Source organism: Moschus berezovskii, chromosome 18 (genome assembly GCF_049115385.1).
Source record: "Moschus berezovskii isolate FMDL1 chromosome 18, NW_MosBer_1.0, whole genome shotgun sequence".
Lineage (NCBI taxonomy): Eukaryota > Metazoa > Chordata > Mammalia > Artiodactyla > Moschidae > Moschus > Moschus berezovskii.
The window spans coordinates 47,734,438-47,756,336 of NC_142477.1; the positions used below are offsets into that span (position 1 = coordinate 47,734,438).

Sequence of the window (21,899 nt, forward strand, 5' to 3'; positions counted from 1 at the left end):
TGCATTTTTCACATCCTTGATTCAGCCATGTTTGATTCCTGTACCTTTCCTCTTTTTGATTATTATTATTATAAGACCTTATATTTTGCCACATAATAAATCCATTCTATTAGACTCAGTTCATTTTCCTATATAACAAGATCTTCTTGAATATTAATCTATAATATTGTATATTAGCCATTTCTTTTATGTTTTGTGTTGGCTGCATCTTTGGAGGCTTCAACCAGGTTATTGCTAATATGCAGAAAACACCTGAGATCACATCAATATGTTAAAAAGACAAATATCTTACAGACATCCACTAAATATTTTCTATATTGATATCAAGCTATTAATCTGCATTTTAGTGTATGAGAGCAGAAAATATGCTCTGTCCAATTCTATTTTTGTTAATTGAAATATTTTATAAAATGTCATGAAGAACATGACAGAAAACTTACAGAAAACTCTGTATAAACTGCATATACCAGTCTAATGCCCATCTCAAAGAGCAAAGAGTGGACTTTCATATGTCCTTAGCAAAGTTTTCAAGAAACTGTTTTCTTTTTTATATCATACATACAAAAGAAAAATGAGAAAAAGTCTGTGCTATTATGACTTGCTTTCGTTAAATGTTTCTCTAACAAAACACAACCTTTTCTCAGTGCTCACAATTTATTTTATAATTTAGTGCAGAGTCTTATTTGAAATTAACATGAAATATTGTTGTTGTTTAGTCGCTAAGTCATGTCCAACTCTTTTGGGACCCCATGGGCTGTAGCCTGTGAGACTCTTCTATCCATGGGATTTCCCAGGCAAGAATACTGAAGTGGGTTGCCATTTCCTTCTCCAGGGGATCTACCTGACTCGAAGATCAAACTAGCATCTCCTGTGTCTCCTGCTTTGGCAGGTCAATTCTTAATCATTGAAACATCAGGTTGTCTTTAGCAGCATTTTTCTGCATTCTCTCTTTGTCAATTCACGCATTATTTACATATACCATGGGCAATCAGTGCTTTGCCCATTTTGTGGTTTATAAAAGTACCTATTCAATCAATCCATCATTTCTTCTCAAATATATCACCACTTTAAGGAGTAATTCATATGGATCATGGGTCCAGTCTAGGTGGAGTACCAAAGTATTGACTTAGAGTTCAATTTTCCTAGTTTACTCCATCTATTCAGTTTAAAATATTTCACTACACAAACTAAATTATTAAACAAAATTGAAAATATTCCATACATGACTACTGTAAAATTATGACCAAACTAGACAGCATATAAAAAGCAGAGACATTACCTTGCCAATAAAGGTCCGTCTAGTCAAGGCTATGGTTTTTCCAGTAGTCATGTATGGATGTGAGTGTTGGACTATAAAGAAAGCTGGGTGCCAAACAATTGATGCTTTTGAACTGTGGTGTTGGAGAAGACTCTTGTGAGTCCCTTGGACTACAAGGAGATCCAACCAGTCCATCCAAAAGGAGATCAGTCCTGAGTGTTAATTGGAAGGACTGATGTTGAAGCTGAAACTCCAATACTTTGGCCACCTGATATGAAGAACTGACTGATTGGGAAAGATCCTGATGTTGGGAAAGATTGAAGGTGGGAGGAGAAGGGGACGACAGAGGATGAGAGGGTTGGATGGCTTCATCGACTCAGTGGACATGAGTTTGGGTAAACTCCGGGAGTTGGTGTTAGACAGGGAAGCTTGGCGTGCTGCAGTCCATGCGGCTGCAAAGAGTCGGACACGATTGAGTGACTGAACTGAACTGAAAATATTCCATATTTTGTCATTTATTAGTATTACCATTCCATGAATCCCAGGTGAAGGGGGAATCTATTTCCTGGTCTTTGGTCCAAGTATTAACAAATGTCATTAATGTTTCTGTTATTTTAAATTTAATTTACAGATATCATTGTGGGTTCAAACCACTTTCCTTAGTATTTCTGTAGGTGGTAGGAAAACAAAAGCAAGGTCTTACTGTCAGATTCTTTTTTTTTTTTCCTTTACCCAGGCTTTTGTATTACAAACGTTTTTCTTTCCATGCCATTTAATATTTCTAGGTATATGGTATATCAGCTTCTACTTCAAGCTCTCAAATCATCCTTTTTTTTTTAATGGGAGGGTTATACATAAATTTATAGAAAGAAAATCAACTCTAGTTCACATGCAACTACAATTATTAATAATGTGTACTGAGCTGTGAAACATAATAAGAACTGTTCTAAATATTTGGCACGTGTAAGTTCCTTCATTCACTCCAAACTCTGTGAAGCAAATATAATCGCCATCCCCATACCGTGTGTGTGCTCGACTCTTTGTGACACCATAGGCTGTAGCTCTCCAGGCTCCTATGTTCACAGAATTTTGCAGGCAAGAATACTGGAGTGGGTTGCCATTTCCTTTCCCCAATAATCCCCACATTTCCTTCTCCTGTAATTCCCACATTACAGATGAGAAAACCAAGGTACAAATAGGCTAAATCTCTTTTCCAAGGTCACACAGCTAGTACATATGAGAGAATCAGAAGATGAATCTATTCAATCTATTTCCAGAGCTTGAGCATGCTTAGCCACTTTACAATCATACCATTTCTCATAGTTAGATCAAGATTACTTGCATTCTTCCTTTCAGATTATCACTTCGCCTTAACCAATAATTTTAAAATAAACTTTCATCACTTTTATTATGCTTTGCAAAATAATTTTGTCCATTGGGTAAGCCAAGAATTTGTCATTATTGTGCTCTATGGAGAGTACGTGTGTACCTCCAGCACTGACATCCTCTCCCAGTGCTGTGATTTGCCACAAAGCCACCCCCATTTAACTAGCTCAGTACCTTCTAGTATATCCTTTAACAATACCATTTTATTAATGTTTCTCTATACCTCTTTGCTTCAATCTTCTCTAACATACTACATTTCCAGTAGATGGGCACTACCTGACACAATTGGTCTATTCCAATTGGGTGAAATTCATATTAAAAAAAAAAACATATTTCAACTGCAAATCTTAGCCCCAAATTGATAGAATTTGCACCATTATGCCCATATTTATGCATTAGAATATTGGAAATCAAGGCCCATATGTTTTACTTATATCATTCAAACTGCTTCCCTTAGAGAAGTCCTGGGACAGGAATTTATTTTACTGAATCATCTGGACATATTATTTCTTCAAAGTTTTCAGCCAGTCTTCATTTATACATTAATGGAAAGCAGGGGCGAGTGTTAGGATCCTGCTGTCTTAGATCTCATTCTGTCGCAACTTTCTGCATGAACTTTGACAGATCTTCGCAATGTCTCCTTCTTTAGTCATAATATATTCATAACATTGCTTACTGCATGTAAAAGTATCTTTAAAAGGTAAAGAAGTGCTGCAAGCTAGGACACTGCAATTAATCAGCTCTTTATTCATCACTGAATATAGATAATTTGCTGAGCATGGTTGTGAATGAATGTCACAAAGCTGACAGATGCATAAAGAACCAAATAATAATAATACTTGATTGCATATACTAATTGTTAGATACCAGATAGAAGTTTTAACTCTTATAGTAGTTTGTTAGAAAGAAGTGGGTAGAACTATGCCCATAAACATATTGTTTACTTACTAGGTGAGAAATAAAAGATCTTAATGAGACTATATCAGCAAAAGAAAACAGTTATCTTAAACAATAGCTGCTGATGCTAAAGGCATACATTTCCTTCCCTTTGACTAAGAACGGGCTTTTTGGGAAGATGCCCTGGAGAAGGAAATGGTAACCCACTCCAGTATTCTTGCCTGGAGAATCCCATGGACGGAGAAGCCTGGTAGGCTACAGTCCATGGGGTCGCAAAGAGTAGGACACGACTGAGCGACTTCACTTCATTTCACTTCAAAGACATCTAGTGACAATGGTAGATGGCCTCAATGGTGAACAGAAAGCCCAAAGGAGAAAAGGTAATCTATCCTTTTACTGCTTTAGCTATTTGTTTCTTATCTCCTACTTCTATTTTGTATGTTTTATTCTTATGTAAAATAATGGGTTGGGCTGCCCTGGTGGCTCAGTGGTAAAGAATCCACCTAACCATGCAGGAGACATGGGTTTGATCCCTAGGTCAGGAAGATCCTGATCCCCTGGAGAATGAAATAGCAACCAACTTTGGTATTCTTGCATGGAAAATTCCATGGACAGAGGAGCCTAGTGGGCTACAGTCCTTGGGGTCACAAGAGTCTGACATGGCTGAGTGTCTAAACAACAACAAAATAATGGGTTTAGCTTCCTCTTTCTTTCTCTTTCAAATTCTGTGATTATTTAATTTTTTCAGTTCAGTTCATTTCAGTTCAGTCGCTCAGTCATGTCTGACTCTGCAACTCCATGGAGTACAGCACGCCAGGCCTCCCTGTCCATTAACAACTCCCGGGGCTTGCTCAAACTCATGACCATTGAATCAGTGCTGCCATCCAACCATCTCATCCTCTGCTGCCCCCCTCTCCTCCTGCTTTCAATCTTTCCCAGCATCAGGGTCTTTTCCAATGAATCAATTCTTCGCATCATGTGGTCAAAGTATTGGAGCTTCAGCTTCAGCATCAATCAGTCTTTTCAATAAATTCAGGACCGATTTCCTTTAGTATTGACTGGTTTGATCTCCTTGCACTCCAAGGGACTCTCAAGTCTTCTCCAACAGCATAGTTCAAAAGCATCAATTCTTTGGCTTTTACTTATTTCTTTTTTAATTAATTAATTCTTGAGAATACTAAACCACTATAATTTGTTCACACAATGCATTATGATACAAATTAAATTATTGAGAAATATATTAGAAGACATTAGAAAGTCATTCTCATAAATTTTTGTATATAAATGGCATCCAGATCTATCATCTATAAGGTTTTCTTGTTTATACAGTTTATTATATAAAAATTAATGCATGGAATCTTTTCCATACATTTCTAAAGAGCTATTTTTTAAAAACTTCTGATCTCTTGGTAAAATAATAACAAAATCTCAGAGACAAAATATAACCTCCATGAGTGAAATGGAAAGTTACCCTCAGGAGAATGACTTTCATAATTGCTGTAGAATAATATCAACTTTAACTTGATTTACTGATTACATATGTCTGCCAAATTTCTTTTTGCTTTTTCTTCTTCCTTAAGAATCGACAACCCAATTGACAGCATAATTACAAAAGTGCTAGACAGAATGTAGTCATTTAATGGAGTATTAATGCTTTACTTTTAGCTTGGGAGTAGTAGCGAGCTAGTAGTGGGTACCACCTGAAATGGTATTTTTCCCAAACATGTTATAATTTTATCTAAATATTTTTTAAAATATGAGTCAATAGCTGACCTTAGAACAAATACATAAATTTAAAAATCATCTAAAGGACAACAACATAGTTTACAACTAATTAAAATGGTGAAACTGAATTACATCCTCATATTAAACAACTGAAATTATATTATTATTATTATAAATTATTATTACTATACTAGAAGGTCTTTCCAAACTTGCATGAGTCAGGATCGTAGATTATCACCTTGACCATAACGGCAAAGGCTAGCACAAAATGTTCTGTGTATATAAACCAATTGCTTTGGTGGGTAGGAATAATAATAATAACAATAGTAATAGTAATAAATAGGTATTATGATCAATATTTATTTCTATCTTTAGAATGTAATTTAAGAAAAATTCTGCTGACTTCAGTTACACTCTGGAAAATGCTATTGGATTATACAGATTATATGATGGTTTGTTGTTATATATCTCTTTATAAATTACAAAGATGTGGTAGTGAATTCTCAAATTTTCCTATGTGATTTTTCATCATTCTCACACCTATTCAATTAGGATAAATGGTTATAATCCAGTGATGAATGTGCTTACAACTCTGTGCATGGAGTATGAGTCAGCAGGTTGTACAGATGAGCCAGGTGTTAATTAACTCTCACTTTGTTGGAGCTATGATTCTGAGGCTCCTGGCTGGTAATGCTAGAAAAGTATTTAAGGGCTGATTACACTGCACCCATCTCTGTAGTCTCAAAACATAAAGAAGACTGGTCAATAATTCTAGCACAAATTCTTAATATCTTATTTGATAAAATGCCTATGATTTTTGGCATACTGTAAGAATATATATAACTGAAATAAACTAATGATTCACAAGCCAAATTCAATTTTTCATAGGGACTACTCATTTCCAGAATGTACTGTAACTTTAAAAATAAGAAAGTATCTCAGAAATAATGGAATATATAGTGGGACTATGAAAATGTTCATTCTGAAAGAGATGGGAATACCAGACCACCTGACCTGCCTCTTGAGAAACCTGTATGCAGGTTAGGAAGCAACAGTTAGAACTGGACATGGAACAACAGACTGGTTCCAAATAGGAAAAGGAGTACATCAAGGTTGTATATTGTCATCCTGCTTATTTAACTTATATGCAGAGTACATCATGAGGAACACTGGGCTGGAAGAAGCACAAGCTGGAATCAAGGTTGCCGGGAGAAATATCAATAACCTCAGATATGTAGATGACACCACCCTTATGGAAGAAAGTGAAGAGGAACTCAAAAACCTCTTGATGAAAGTTAAAGAGGAGAGTGAAAAGGTTGGCTTGAAGCTCAACATTCAGAAAACGAAGATCATGGAATCTGGTCCCATCACTTCATGGGAAATAGATGGGGAAACAGTGGAAACAGTGTCAGACTTTATTTTTTGGGGCTCCAAAATCACTGCGGATCCTGATTGCAGCCATAAAATTAAAAGACGCTTGCTCCTTGGAAGGAAAGTTATGACCAACCTAGATAGTATATTCAAAAGCAGAGACATTACTTTGCTGAGCAAGGTCCGTCTAGTCAAGGCTATGGTTTTTCCTGTGGTCATGTATGGATGTGAGAGTTGGACTATAAAGAAAGCTGAGTGCCAAAGAATGATGCTTTTTGAACTGTGGTGCTGGAGAAGACTCTTGAGAGTCCCTTGGACTGCAAGGAGATCCAACCAGTCCATTCTAAAGGAGATCAATCCTGGGTGTTCATTGGAAGGACTGATGCTAAAGCTGAAACTCCAATACTTTGGCCACCTCATGCGACGAGTTGACTCACTGGAAAAGACTCTGATGCTGGGAGGGATTGGGGGTGGGAGGAGAAGGGGACGACAGAGAATGAGATGGCTGGATGGCATCACCAACTCAATGGACATGAGTTTGAGTGAACTCCGGGAGTTGGTGATGGACATGGAGGCCTGGCGTGCTGTGATTCATGGGGTCGCAAAGAGTCGGACACAACTTAGCGACTGAACTGAACTGATGAAAATGTTCATTCTAACATTCAGAAAATGTTCCCACTGTTGTTTTTTTATATCCTTCACTTATCACATGGCTTTCTTCATGTCATGTAAAACTTTGGTAAATGAGGAATTCAGAATAAATGAGTTAAAATGTCTTTCTTTGCCAGATTCTTTTAGCTTTATGAAAGTAGTAAAACAATAAACCTTAAAAACCAACAGGCACAAACAAAACGCAATGAGTTTCTCAAATATTTTCAAATGTATTCCAAGGTCTTCCACTGGTGCAATCGATTTATAGTTGTTTTCTACAAGTCTGAATTGACAATTAATGGATGGAGCTCTTTTGGGCCCATTAAGTGAGATAAATAAGATGTTATGGTAGGTTCAGTATTAATTCAAGGGAAAAATTTGATCAGCTCCCATACTGTCATACATCAGTGCCATACATCAGCTCTCATACTGTCTGCTTCATATAAACCTAATAACAGTTGTCTCGGTTAGACTATTCATCTGCAAAACAGGAATGAATGTGTTTTCCTTTTATTCAGAAAAATGAGATGATGTGTTACATGTACTATTACATTTCATCTGTGAAAGTCTCCACAGTATTCATACAAATATAATAAGTAGAGATGGAGAACAAGGGCTAATAAATTAATCTTCTTATAGAAAATATTGAACAATAAGATATTTTCCAATTTTAATAGGTACCACTTGTTAGATAAGTTAATTTCATGAATGGTGCTTCACCTAGACATTGGTCAGTCAAAATTTATAATCTAGTCTATCTTTTGGAACATACAGATTGGATTTGTTATCACTGAAGCATCTTGACTTCCCTGGTGGCTCAGAAGGTAAAGACTTTGCTGCAATGCAGGAAAACCAGGTTCAATCCCTGGATATGGAAGATCCCCTAGAAAAGGGAATTGCTACTCACTCCAGTATTGCCTGGAGAATTCCATGGACAGAGGAGCCTGGTGGACTACAGTCCATGGGGTCACAAAGAGACGGATGTGACTGAGCAACTCTCACAACTCACTATAGTCATAGCTAACATATAATATAAGTAATATCCTTTATTGTTTTCTATTAGGGGACTATAATTTCATGTTAAAATTTTTCTAAAATGTACATTGCACTTGAAAACAAGACATCACATTATAAGTTATTTCCATATGTTGGTTCCAATAAAAGAATACACATCTGACAAGGAAGAAGACAACATGTGAACTGCTTCACTTCTGTGACGAGGCTGTCTTTCCATAAAATAGGGAAGAGTCACCAGGCTGGCTTTCCTAATAGGCAGAATGAGGATGGCAAAGAAGAATCAGAGCACTCAGCAGTCTGCTGACCTACTTTGTTATTATAACTCATTAGAGCTATGAATGTAATTTTTTTCAGTAAAGTTACATAGTGACTTGTCAGCAAATTAGGTACCTTTTGATAGGACTTTAAAAAACTCTGTTAAGGCAACACATCTTCTTTTAGAAAAAAAAATCAGTAACCTAATAATATAATTTCTAATTTATAGAATTCAAATCTAAAATACAATGCTAGACCTCAAGAGAGGATAAATATATTTTTAATTGAGATGTTTAGTTTCATTTCTTAGTTATATTATTTCAATCACTGTCTAATTACTTTTATGGCCTTTGCAAAACAAAAAGTGAATCTATTTTAATTTTATCTTTATACATTTGCTAGAATATCAAGAGATAATAATATACTCATGCTGTTTCAATATTAACTTATATATGGGGGCTTGCATATGAATAATATGTATTCCTTCTTTTTTTCAAATTATTCTCTAAAAAAATAAACAGCTCTTTCCACTGTAGCCACTAAGCACATATTTATTTTTACTACTACAATTTTTGAGCTAGAAGTGACAGAACAGCCTCAATCCCCACACTTTGTTGAAGGTTCCTGGCTCAAAGGAAATCAATCCTGAATATTCATTGAAAGGACTGATGCTGATGATGAAGCTGAAGCTTCAATACTTTGGCAACCTGAAATGAAGAGCCAACTCACTGGAAAAGACCCTGATTCTGTGAAAGATAGAAGGTAGGAGGGGAAGGTGACTATAGACAATGAGATGGATGAATGTCATCATCGACTCAATGGACACGAGTTTGAGCAAACTCCAGGAGATAGTGAAGGACAGGGAAGCCTGGTGTGCTATAGTCCATGGTGTTGCAAAGAATTGGAACAACTGAACAACAATGATACTGTCATTCAATGACTAGGGACCATCCCTCCCACAGGGTTTCATCCAGTTGGAAGGGAGCTGGAAAATATGCATAGTGTGTGGCTTCTTGGTTCTTGTACTGTATCCCTGATATATTATTTCAAATGAAAATAAAATTTTTCAGTAATTAAAATTTTTCAATCAAATCTCATATTTTCTCCACATAAATTGTATTAATTAGACTCTTCCAGACACTTTATATCTCTTTTTTCCTCTTATAATCTTAATATTGTTCATGCATCCTAATTTTTCTCTAAAGGTATTATTATTTATATAGATATGAAAGGCACTAAAAGGTCATTGATTTGGACTGTATGACTTTTGAGTACATTACATTGCCCACAAATTGGTCAAGTGAGTACTTATCTTTTAAAAACTAATTTGATGTACAAATTATTATATAACACAAACTCCAAGGAATAACATTCAAAATGCACAATAGACTCCTTTACACACACTTTTCAAATGCTGTTGTTAATTTCCTGTTTGGTTATAAACAATTAATATTTATGTAGCAATATGCACAGGATGGGTATAGGACATGTGGGGTACAGAGATACTTAGAAGGCATATTGCTTGCCCTTTAGAACAGCATCTCTCAAAATGAAATAATACACAGATGCCCTCAAATAACAAAACAAAATATTACAAGGAATGATCTTTGAGTTGGCTTAAATCATTTTGATTATGATTATTACTAAAATACAAGTATAAAAACTCGATATAAGTTTCTTGTCCTTAAAGTTTTTGTAAAGTTGAAACAGATGTACATTTATAAATAAAATGTTAAGAAATAAGTTAATAAGCACATTTCAATTTACACTTATTGTGATGGATGGTATTTATTTTTCTGAAACCAAATAGTTGTATACAAGGTAAATATAGTGCTGATTATTATATATCACTGGGCTTCCCTGGTGGCTTGGTGAGAGAGAATGCATCTGTGATGAACGAGATGTGAGTTCAATCCCTGGTTAGGGAAGTCTCCCTGGAGAAGAAAATGGCAACACACTCCAGTATTCTTGCCAGGGAAATTCCATGGAGAGAGGAGCCTGGTGGCCTATAGTCTATCGGGTCACAAAAGAGTCAGACAGGACTTAGTAATTAAACAGGAACAATTATAGCACTAGTTTTTCTAGAGTATGTACTTTAAAGGGCTTCCCTGATAGCTCAGTTGGTAAAGAATCTGCCTGAAATACAGGAAACCCTGGTTCTATTCCTGGGTTGGGAAGATCCCCTGGAGAAGGGATAAGCTACCCACTCCAGTATTCTTGGGCTTCCCTTGTGGTTCAGCTGGTAAAGAATCTGCCCGCAATGCAGGAGACCTGTGTTTGATCCCTGAGTCAGGAAGATCCCCTGGAGAAGGGAAAGGCTACCCAGATAGGACTAGCAACTTAACAACAATTACAGCACTAACTTTTCTAGAGTATGTAGTTTAACACATAAATTACGTGTCTTGTGATTAGTGACTGAATTTTCAAACCTAGTTCTCCATTTATTCTATGGTGATGAATTTGTATAATGTTTAATTTTATGTCATTTAGCCTTCACCCACTATAAATGGATCATTTATTTATTAAACCTATATGCTATAATTATTATATATAGCAACTCATGACACAATTCACTTCAACTACAAAAGTAAATCTAGAGGTTGATTTAGGGGAGCAATACTAAACTCATAATATGTTTATACTGAAACATTTCAAACTGTTGCCAACATGTGTCCATATATTTATTTACAAGATTGCTAGGAGAAAACCTGTATACTCTCCAAGATTAAACCTGCAGACTTTAATTAGAGAAACATTGCTTTAGGAATGTATTTCTTAGCTGCAAATTGTTTATTCTGTAAAACCATTCCCTAAATTATGTCATGATTAATATGCAAGTTCAAATGTATCATACATATTTTTTATTTTCTTAGTTAGATTCTCAAATAAATATTTTATAATATTTCATATTTTAACCCCAAAACCCATTGCCTCTGATCCCTTTAAAAATCAACTGTTACAATATTAGTATAACTGATACACCTAAAACATAGTCATAAAGTATCATGGGAATGACAAGATTTTCAAAATTAATCTTATCAAACATTAAGTACCTGGCAAATCTAAGATCTTCACCCAGACAAAAATCAAACATTTTTGTTTGATTCAAGTAAAAATAATTTCTTGAATGAATTGCAAGAAATGAGACATTTCTTGAATGAAACAAAAGCAAATATTACAAATGAACAGCAAGATTAATCCCTGTTCAGGTTGGTTTTTGTAAGTCAGTATCTCTTACCACATCAGTTCAAGTAGCCCAGGATACTTAGCAGTTGGCTTTTTAAAAAATAGCATTTAAGGAATAATTTTAGTGGAATTTATAAGGACTGGAAAGGAACTGGCTAAAAGAAATTAATGTAACAATAAATTTACTGAACAAATTACCAGTTAGGGATGTAGTATAGTTATGGCAATGCCTCTGAATTTCTCATCACAGCACATATATGGATAAGTAGCTAGAGATTTATAAATAAGGATATACATTAAAATGCAGACATCATTTGTTGTTGTTGATTCGCTAAGTCTTTTCTGACTCTTTTGTGACCCCATGAACTGGAAACTCCAGGCTCTTCTGTCCATCGGAATTTCCAGCAAAAACAAAGGAGTGGGTTGCCATTTCCTTCTCCAGGAGATATTCCAGACCCAGGGATCCAACCTGCATCTCCTGTTTGGCAGGCAGATTCTTACCATTGAGCCACTTGGGAAGCCTGCAAACATCATTAAGGAGGATTTAAATATATATAGAGAGAGAAGGGTACAGATATATTAATACACGCTTATGTGTTTAAGCAAGACTTAATACATATATGTTATATATATGTAAATAAGAACATAGATATAAATAAAAAAGTGGTTAAGGAGGATTCAAAATAGTACTTATAAATATAATTCATTTAAGAACATGACGTGGAAAAGAAAGAAGATATAAGGAATTCACTCAACATTCTACATAATCATCATGTTAAATTGTTTAGTACCAATGTCAAATGTTAAAGCACAGCTGTTAACCTCATTCCCCAAAATGACTAGTGTCAGTCATGTCCTGCATCCTCCTAATTTGGCTTCTCAATTTTGGCCTTCCAATTTGACTTCTGTTTTTCTACAGCTATGCCTCGTATCAGTCTTGCCACTTTTTATTGTCGGAGTTCAAATACTGATTTATATGACTTTTTACTTTAATTGGTGTGCTGTGACTATAGGTCTCTTTTTCTTGGAACTTCTCTTTCCTGTTTTCTATAATCTATATAATAACATCAGGTATTAAAATGTGGTTTAGAACAGAAATTACAGAGTCAAATAGATACAGCAGTCTAACCTTGATTTTATAATCTACTAAAGGTGTGAGAATGATTAATTGGCTTACCGTTAAAGATTTCAATTTTCTGAACTAAAATGGAGAACAGTGTTTACCTCATTCTTATGCTGCAAGAAATAAACAAGATAGCATTTCTCAAAGTGCTAGGGCTTGTATACTATAAGTATGATAATGTAAACATAGGGTGCTGTTTTCTTATTATGGCTTTTCACTTCTTTATAACTTTCTTTGTATGTAGATATACTTCTCTTTGTTTTGTTGAGATGGATGAAAATTTTTGGAGAACTTTAACATCGTTGTTGTTCAGCCTCTCAGTCATGTCTGACTTTTCATGACCCCATAGACTGCAGCACAAAAGGCTTCCCTGTCCTTAACCATCTCCCAGAATTTGCTCAAACTCATGTCCATTAAGTCAGTGATGCCATCAAACCATCTCATCTTCTGTTGTCCCCTTCTCCTCCTGCCTTCCATCTTTCCCAGAATCAGGGGCTTTTCTAAGGAGTCGGCTCTTTGAATGAGGTAGTCAAAAGTATTGGATCTTCAGCTTCAGTATCAGTCCTTCCAATGAATATTCAAGGTTGATTTCCTTTAGATTTGACTGATTAGATTTCCTTGCAGTCCAAGGGACTCAAGAGTCTTCTCTAACACCACAGTTCAGAAAAATCAGTTCTTCAGCACTCAGTCTTCTTTATGCTCCAGCTCTCACATCCATACACGACTACCAGAAAAACCATAGCTTTGACTATATGGACCTTTGTCAGCAAAGTAATGTCTCTGCTTTTTAATATGCTGTCTAGGTTTCTGATATATGAACCGTGAACCTCCAGATGTTCAAGCAGGTTTTAGAAAAGGCAGAGGCACCAGAGATCAAATTGCCAACATCCTCTGGATCATGGAGAAAGCAAGAGAATTCCAGAAAAACATCTATTTCTGCTTCATTGACTATGCCAAAGCCTTTGACTGTGTGGATCACAATAAACTGTGGAAAATTCTGAAAGAGATGGGAATACCAGACCACCTGACCTGCCTCTTGAGAAACCTGTATGCAGGTCAGGAAGCAACAGTTAGAACTGGACATGGAACAACAGACTGGTTCCAAATAGGAAAAGGAGTACGTCAAGGTTGAATATTGTCATCCTGCTTATTTAACTTATATGCAGAGTACATCATGAGGAACGCTGGGCTGGAAGAAGCACAAGCTGGAATCAAGATTGCTGGGAAAAATATCAATAACCTCAGATATGCAGATGACACCACCCTTATGGCAGAAAGTGAAGAGGAACTCAAAAGTCGCTTGATGAAAGTGAAAGAGGAGAGTGAAAAGGTTGGCTTGAAGCTCAACATTCAGAAAACGAAGATCACGGCATCTGGTCCCATCACTTCATGGGAAATAGATGGGGAAACAGTGGAAACAGTGTCAGACTTTATTTTTTGGGGCTCCAAAATCACTGCGGATCCTGATTGCAGCCATAAAATTAAAAGACGCTTACTCCTTGGAAGGAAAGTTATGACCAACCTAGATAGCATATTAAAAAGCAGAGACATTACTTTGCTGAGCAAGGTCCGTCTAGTCAAGGCAATGGTTTTTCCCGTGGTCATGTATGGATGTGAGAGTTGGACTGTGAAGAAAGCTGATCGCCGAAGAATTGATGCTTTTGAACTGCAGTGCTGGAGAAGACTCTTGAGAGTCCCTTGGACTGCAAGGAGATCCAACCAGTCCATTCTAAAGGAGGTCAATCCTGGGTGTTCATTGGAAGGACTGATGCTAAAACTGAAACTGCAATACTTTGGCCACCTCATGAGATGACTTGACTCATTGGAAAAGACTCTGATGCTGGGAGGGATTGGGGGCGGGAGGAGAAGGGGACGACAGAGAATGAGTTGGCTGTATGGCATCACCGACTCGATGGACATAAGTTTGAGTGAACTCCAGGAGTTGGTGATGGACAGGGAGGCCTGGCGTGCTGTGATTCATGGGGTCGCAGAGAGTCGGACACGACTAAGCGACTGAACTGAACTGAACTGAACTGATGCTCTACATTAGAGTTAAACATGGAAAATATATTAAATAAATGTGTAAGGAAACAGGAGCCAATTTTATAAGCAAAACTATAGCCAAAAAGAAAAAAATTTAGAAGCGGCAAATTGCAAATGAAGGAGAGGATTTTTCAAATTTTAATAATTTATTTATTTGGCTGCATCAGTTTTAGTTGAAGCATGTGGGATCTAGTTCCCTGACAAGGGATAGAACCCAGAACTCTGACATTAAAAGCTCAGGGTCTTAGTCAATGGGCCACCAGGGAAATCCCAGGAAAGGTATTTGTTCAACATCCGAATGTAACACGTTTGGCTTTGATAGATTAAATACACAGACAGACCCAAACGAGTACATCCAGTGGAATTTAAAGAAAAACAAGTATGATATTACAACTTTTCTTCATTAAATGTGCTTACCACTACACATATTAAGTAGTATATTTCCTATCAATATAATTATACAATCATATTCTATTTATCAATACCTAAAAATAATCCCTTTCCTCTTTTAATAATGACAATATTTATTTTGGGAAGATACCTAGAGAGAATTTAAAATAAAAATTATTTGGAAACTTAAATATTAGTTGACACCAATGATGAATCATATTTTGGCAGCAGTGTTATTTAGTGCTTTTTATAACTATTCACTCAGTCAGTAGTGAGTTTATATGTGTTTTTGTTTTTTCCCTCACCCCCTAGTATCTTTGTATTGTCTTTATATTTTGCTTCTTCAGTGATAAGAAAAGTGACATCTATAATCAATGAGAATACATAGATTTAAAAAGTGAGTTGATCAAACTTCTTGATTTATTTAGATATCAGAAGCTACATCTAGAACGTTTCTGAAATTTTTGATGATAAGTAATTAGATTACAACAAATTACTGTGTCTGGCACTGTTCAAGGCACCAGAGACAAAGTATAGACAAAATCCAGACAAATCCGTTGACTTAATGGCATTCACATTTACCTTCCAGTGGGGGAAAACAGAAAAATAATAAGTGACAAAAGTATGTGTGTTTGTGTGTGTGTGCGGGCCCGTATGTGTGTGTGTGTCTGCTGTTAAATTCTTTAAAGATAAAATATAAACCAATTGAGTAATACAAAGGTTCGTGAGGGAAGGCTTCTGTGAGCAAGAGACCTTTGCTACTGCTAAGTCGCTTCAGTCGTGTCCGACTCTGTGCGACCCCATAGACGGCAGCCCACCAGGCTCCCCCGTCCCTGGGATTCTCCAGGCAAGAACACTGGAGTGGGTTGCCATTTCCTTCTCCAATGTGTGAAAGTGAAAAGTGAAAGTGAGGTTGCTCAGTCGTGTCCAACTGAGTGACCCCATGGACTGCAGCCTACCAGTCTTCTCCATCCATGGGATTTTCTAGGCAAGAGTACTGGAGTGGCTTGCCATTGCCTTTAATCAGATATAAATGAAATGAAGGAAAGATCCAGGTGAACATTAAGTCTCAAAGAAAAGAGTGAAAAGAATAAAGAATGGAGCAAGGAAGGAAGGGAAGAAAGTAGGGAGGAAAACACATAGGAATAAGACAAAAAAGATAGAAGAAAAGACATTCTTAACACATGCTATAAACCCCTTAAGTCTTCAAACACAAAGCCTAAGCTTCAATTATTAGGAGATAAAAATGTATATTAAGATGTCAGTGTCATTTCCACAATAATAAACTATGGTTAATAACAGAACAATCTGGGAAAGAGGAGGGTATTTGATTTATGCCAAAGTTAAAATTTTGTGAAAGTCTTAAACAGTTTGCCTCCTATAAAATGTGAAATGTAAGAGAAGGCAATTCTCATGCACAGTTAACTAATACCGTAGTAAATGTAATGTAATACAAAAAGAAAATATGAGAACTTAAGGAGAAAACAAATCTTTGTGTGTATATATATGCTAAAAATATTCACCATTTGTGAGTGTAGAATTATGTATTTATATCAAAACGTATGCTCTCAAAATTAAAATAAGTGTGACTGTAAGTACACTTAACTTTGGAAGTCAAATTTCTATTTCACAGATTTTTTTTATATTTGCATCTTTCTATGGTAAAGTTTAAAGGGCCATCTTTTCCATGATATTTTCACTAGATGGAAGTACTATCTGAAATAGCACTGCATGTCATACATATCTCATTTGCATTCATACTCATGTAATATGTCTTCATGTTTCAGTTCAGTTCAGTTCAGTCGCTCGGTCGTGTCCGACTCTGCGTCCCCATGAATCACAGCACGCCAGGCCTCCCTGTCCATCACCAACTCCCGGAGTTCACTCAAATTCATGTCCATAGACTCGGTGATGCCATCCAGCCATCTCATTCTCTGTCGTCCCCTTCTCCTCCAGCCCCCAAAATTGCAGGTCTTGAACACAGTAAATGTTAAAATCATGTTGAAAGGGAGAAGAAGTTATTCTAAGTAATAGACATTTTTAAAAGAACATAGTACTATGATTTGTGTGTGTGTGTTTGGATGTATACCTTTGAAATAAAATTCAATATACACAGAGTAACATCTAAAAATAGATGCTATAACATATACCCCCCCGGAACATTTCCTGTAAATAAAATTTAGTTGTAGAAACAAGAACATAACATCTGATTTTATATCCACAGAAGCAAAATTTTCTCTTACCAGTTAAGGAGGATAATTAGATTATTCTACCATAAATATTTAGAACTTTTTTGGCAAAATGTAGAAAACACAGTGTAAAGTAATATGAATTACTTACAACCATCTCATTTAGAGACACCCAGCAATCTGGTGGAAAGTCCTGCAGCAGTGGTACCAGGAACTGAAGACAGCCATCCCAGTGGCACAGGAGCAGCATCATGCCAATGAGGTTAAAAATTCTCACCACAGCGCTGGCAAGATCATATGTCATGTGGAAAATCTGTTGACCAAAATAAAATCAATTCTTATAATCAATTTTTTTAAAGTTAAGAATACTACCAATGTCAGTAGACTATCTGTGCTAGATTTATATACCAACTCTATTATATAGTGCTCACAGAATTAATTTCATAAACTGTCTCCCTTTTTGACCTTCAACATTGTGTGTTCTAAAGTGATCTCACTGTTTGGAGCCATCTCAAAACCTAACATGGGAACAAACACAGAAATTTGGCTATTTTGACACCAGTTAATATCAGAAGCTAATTACAAATAGTCAAATCCATGTAGCTCCATCCTGATTTATCTACCTGATTAAAAAAACCACCATAATGTATGCAGTATTACTTTTGATGTATACAGGACTGTGTGCAGTTGGCTGGGCCCAATTTGATTGTTGAGCTCTTATAATTAATATACCTCAGCAAGCATAAAATTCACATGTGAACAGTTGCTGAGATGGTTATTATTTTATTTAATATTTATTTTTTATTGCGATAACACTGGTTAGTAACATATGTTTCATATATATGACATTATACGTCTACTTCTGTATAGATTCAGTTCAGTTCAGTTCAGTTCAGTCGCTCAGTCGTGTCGGACTCTCCGCAACCCCATGAATCACAGCACGCCAGGCCTCCCTGTCCATCACCAACTCCCGAAGTTCACTCAAACTTATGTCCGCAGAGTCGGTGATGCCATACAGCCATTTCATTCTCTGTCGTCCCCTTCTTCTCCCGCCCCCAACCTTTCCCAGCATCAGAGTCTTTTCCAGTGAGTCAACTCGTATGTTTCATATATATGACATTATACGTCTACTTCTGTATAGATTACAGCATGCCTAACCCCAAAATTTGGTTTCCATCCATCATCATAAAGTTTATCACCTTTACCCATTTTGCCCATCCCCTGCTATTTTCTCTCTGGTTACCCCTACTCTTCTCTGTATCTATGTGTCTGCTTTGTTTGTTCATTTATTTTGTTATTTTTTGTTTATTTATTTATTTTTATGTTCCACATAGGAGTGAAATAATATGATATTAATCTTGCTTCATCTGACTTATTTCACTTGACATAATACACTGAAGGTCCATCCATGTTGTTGCAAATGGTAAGAATTCAACTTTTTTATAGTTGAGCAGTATTCCACTGTATTTGTATACCACATCTTTTTTATCCATTCATCCATGGATGGGCACTTAGGTTGTTTCCACGTCTTGGTTATTATAAATAATATTGTTTGAACATAGGGTGCATATATCTTTTAAGATCAGTGTTTTTCATATTCCTTGGATAAATACCCAGAAGTGGGATAGCTGAATCATGGTAGATTATTAATGGCCTTGTTAAAACCTTGCTCACAGAAGATTTGGAATGAGAAGACCACTTCCTTATGGAGCAATATATCTGCAGACAGTCACGCTAACCAAAGAAGGAAGCACCTGGTCTACTTTAAACAAAGCCACAACTTCTTATTGTCTAAGGGTCTTCCCTGGTGACTCAGGCGGTAATGAATCTGCCTGCAATGCGAGAGACCTGGGTTTGATCCCTGGGTTGGGAAGATACCCTGGAGAAGGGCATGGCAACCCACTCGAGTGTTCTTTCCTGGAGAATTCCCATGGACAGAGGAGTCTGGCGGGCTACAGTCCATGGGGTCACAAAGAGTCGGACATGACTGAGTGACCAAGCACAGCACAGCTTGTAGGGTAAGTCTCAGGGCAAGCTTTACTCAACTTCTTGATCAAGTGGCTAACATCATTGATTAATATTTTCAGGGTTTTTTTTTTTCCATCTATGAGGTAGACATTCTAAAGTGATAAATTCCTATCTAAATCTATTCTTAGTGCCACTGCATGAAAGCCAGAAAACACAAAACGACACTATAGATGATACTCAGTGAATTGTTAAATGAATGAAGGAGAATTTTGCAGAGTTAATAATAACAGCAAAAGTAACCTTCTGTGACTTGGAGTGTAAAGTTTTTGTTTTTGTCTTTTAAGACAGGAAATTTTTAAAAAATTCATTATTTGCTACCATCCAAGTGATCTGAATTTTAAATTGATTTGATTTCCAGGGTTGTGGGTAACAGAAAGACAGACCATTCTGACCCACTAGTAATATGTTTTAAGTGGTACTTATGAGTCAGCAGAATAAAAAATAATCAAAATACGTTTTAAAGGTAGTGCTTTAATTTTATTTTCACCAAACTAAACTACAAAATAAGTCAGTGGAAGACTACTGTGCTTTACATTTGCCCAGATCAGAACATTATGTTGTTCATATGACTTCAAGGTGAGGAACGAGCTGGTTACAATACTCACTGAGTTCTTTTTTATAATATTGTAGTTCTAGAATTATGTCCAGTTGGAGTCTAATAACTCTAGAGAGAATAGGTGGAAGAATATTTGATTAAGATAAGTTGATTCAGAATACCAAATCCTGCCCTAATATTTGCATAATTGTCCACCAGAAGTATAATTTTTTGTAATATTTTCCCCAGGAGCAATGCATAATCCACCCTGCTCTTAAAAAGGTCAAATCCTAGACTGTGCTATATGAATATATCCATAAATTAGCAGACTAATTCCACAATACTTCCACATTCATACTTGATAAGTTGCATTCAGGGTCCTCTCAATCTAATAACCATGTATGAAATCAGTGAGCCTTAACCTATCCTTAAGTATTTGGTTTACTTTACTATGGTTTATTTAACCAAAAAGTCATCAAAAGTAATTCAAGATTTCTCATGGAATATATTGATCTGTTCTTTTTGGTTTCACAGATGGGAATCATTTAGAGGTTAGGCTGCTTCTATGATCTCAGTTATCAATTGAAGGTTTCAAATATGCTTTCAGAATTCTTATTATTGTAACATTAAGAAAATCAAATGGGCCAGAAAAAGCTCTCTTGACACAGAACATTCTTATTTTTAAGGTATTAAAATAAGGTCAGTTTCTTTGGTTTACCTTTATATATTTTTACTTGCATAAACTTTCATGTCTTTTAAGATGGGAGTATTTCTATGTAGAGTCGGATACGACTGAGCGACTGAACTGAACTGAACTGATTCGATCTCTATGTCATGTTGACAAAAAATATAAGAACACAAGTAATTAGCTACTCAGTTCATTTCACACCTAACATATATCCAGAATTCAATATGTGGTAGTCCTAATCAATAGTAAAATAAGAATTTTAAGAGTCCTTTTGTACCTTTTGTAATTCTTACCTTGAAAGTTATCCAGATTAGCCTACCATGCTTTAGGCAAAGTGCAGAAGGTTTCATCTGGTATATGAGAGAAGAGTATGCTTCACAGAGGTCTTTTTGAACACTGACAATGACTATAGTCATTGGAGTAATTTTATCAGTTCCTACTCTAACCAGGATCTTATTTGAATGGCCAGCCCATAACCTTCAGAAAAGTCAACCAATTGGCCTCTCATTTATCGATCTGTGTTCATAGTCAAAATGCAGTTACCTACTCTTCAGTTTCCCATACCTATTATCAGATCCTCATGCTCTTGAGTGTTTTTATTTTTTTAGAGGGGGTGCTTTCTTCTTTCCACTGTTACTTCCAAACTCCTACACTGTCCGTGAATTCTCTCATACCCTCAGCCTCATAATAGAATTATTCCTCTCCTTCTGTACTTTTCCTGAGATGTATGACTGCGCCTCATCATCTCCTTAAAGACTCAGCTCCTCTGATAACTTTCTCAACTAGAGTTTATTCAGTTCTTTCACACTCCATAAGCCTTAGATTTTGATGATGACGCCCTCATTTTCTCAGGTCTCCTTTGCCACTTTCAGATAGTTATTTGTCGAGGCATAGCAAAAAAAAAAAAAAAAAAATCCTTCTCTTCAGTGCCCACTCTATTTGGCTATTCTACCTGTACCTTTCCCTCATTTCTAGCATCTTAACAAGCTCTCAATCTCTACTCGTCACACATCTCCATTTATTAAAGGCTGTGTTTTTCCACTGTCTTTTTCTGTAAAATGTCAATTTCTGAATAATCAAAACAGCCACTTTCTATACCTAAGTCAGTGAAAATTACTGATTAGGAAACTGTAGACACTTTTGCCTAGAAAATCCCA

At 36.2% G+C, this 21,899-nt stretch overlaps 1 protein-coding gene across 1 annotated transcript in view; it reads right to left on the reverse strand.

Moving 5' to 3' along the window:
- Nucleotides 1-18,700, reverse strand: part of HCN1 (hyperpolarization activated cyclic nucleotide gated potassium channel 1) — a 220,978-nt gene extending 202,278 nt beyond the window's left edge. Inside the window, 3 exon segments of the mRNA XM_088827586.1 lie at nucleotides 17,643-17,819; nucleotides 17,822-17,904; nucleotides 18,697-18,700. Of these exon segments, the coding sequence (XP_088683712.1) occupies nucleotides 17,643-17,819; nucleotides 17,822-17,904; nucleotides 18,697-18,700 (264 nt within the window).
- Nucleotides 18,701-21,899: the final 3,199 nt, after the last annotated feature.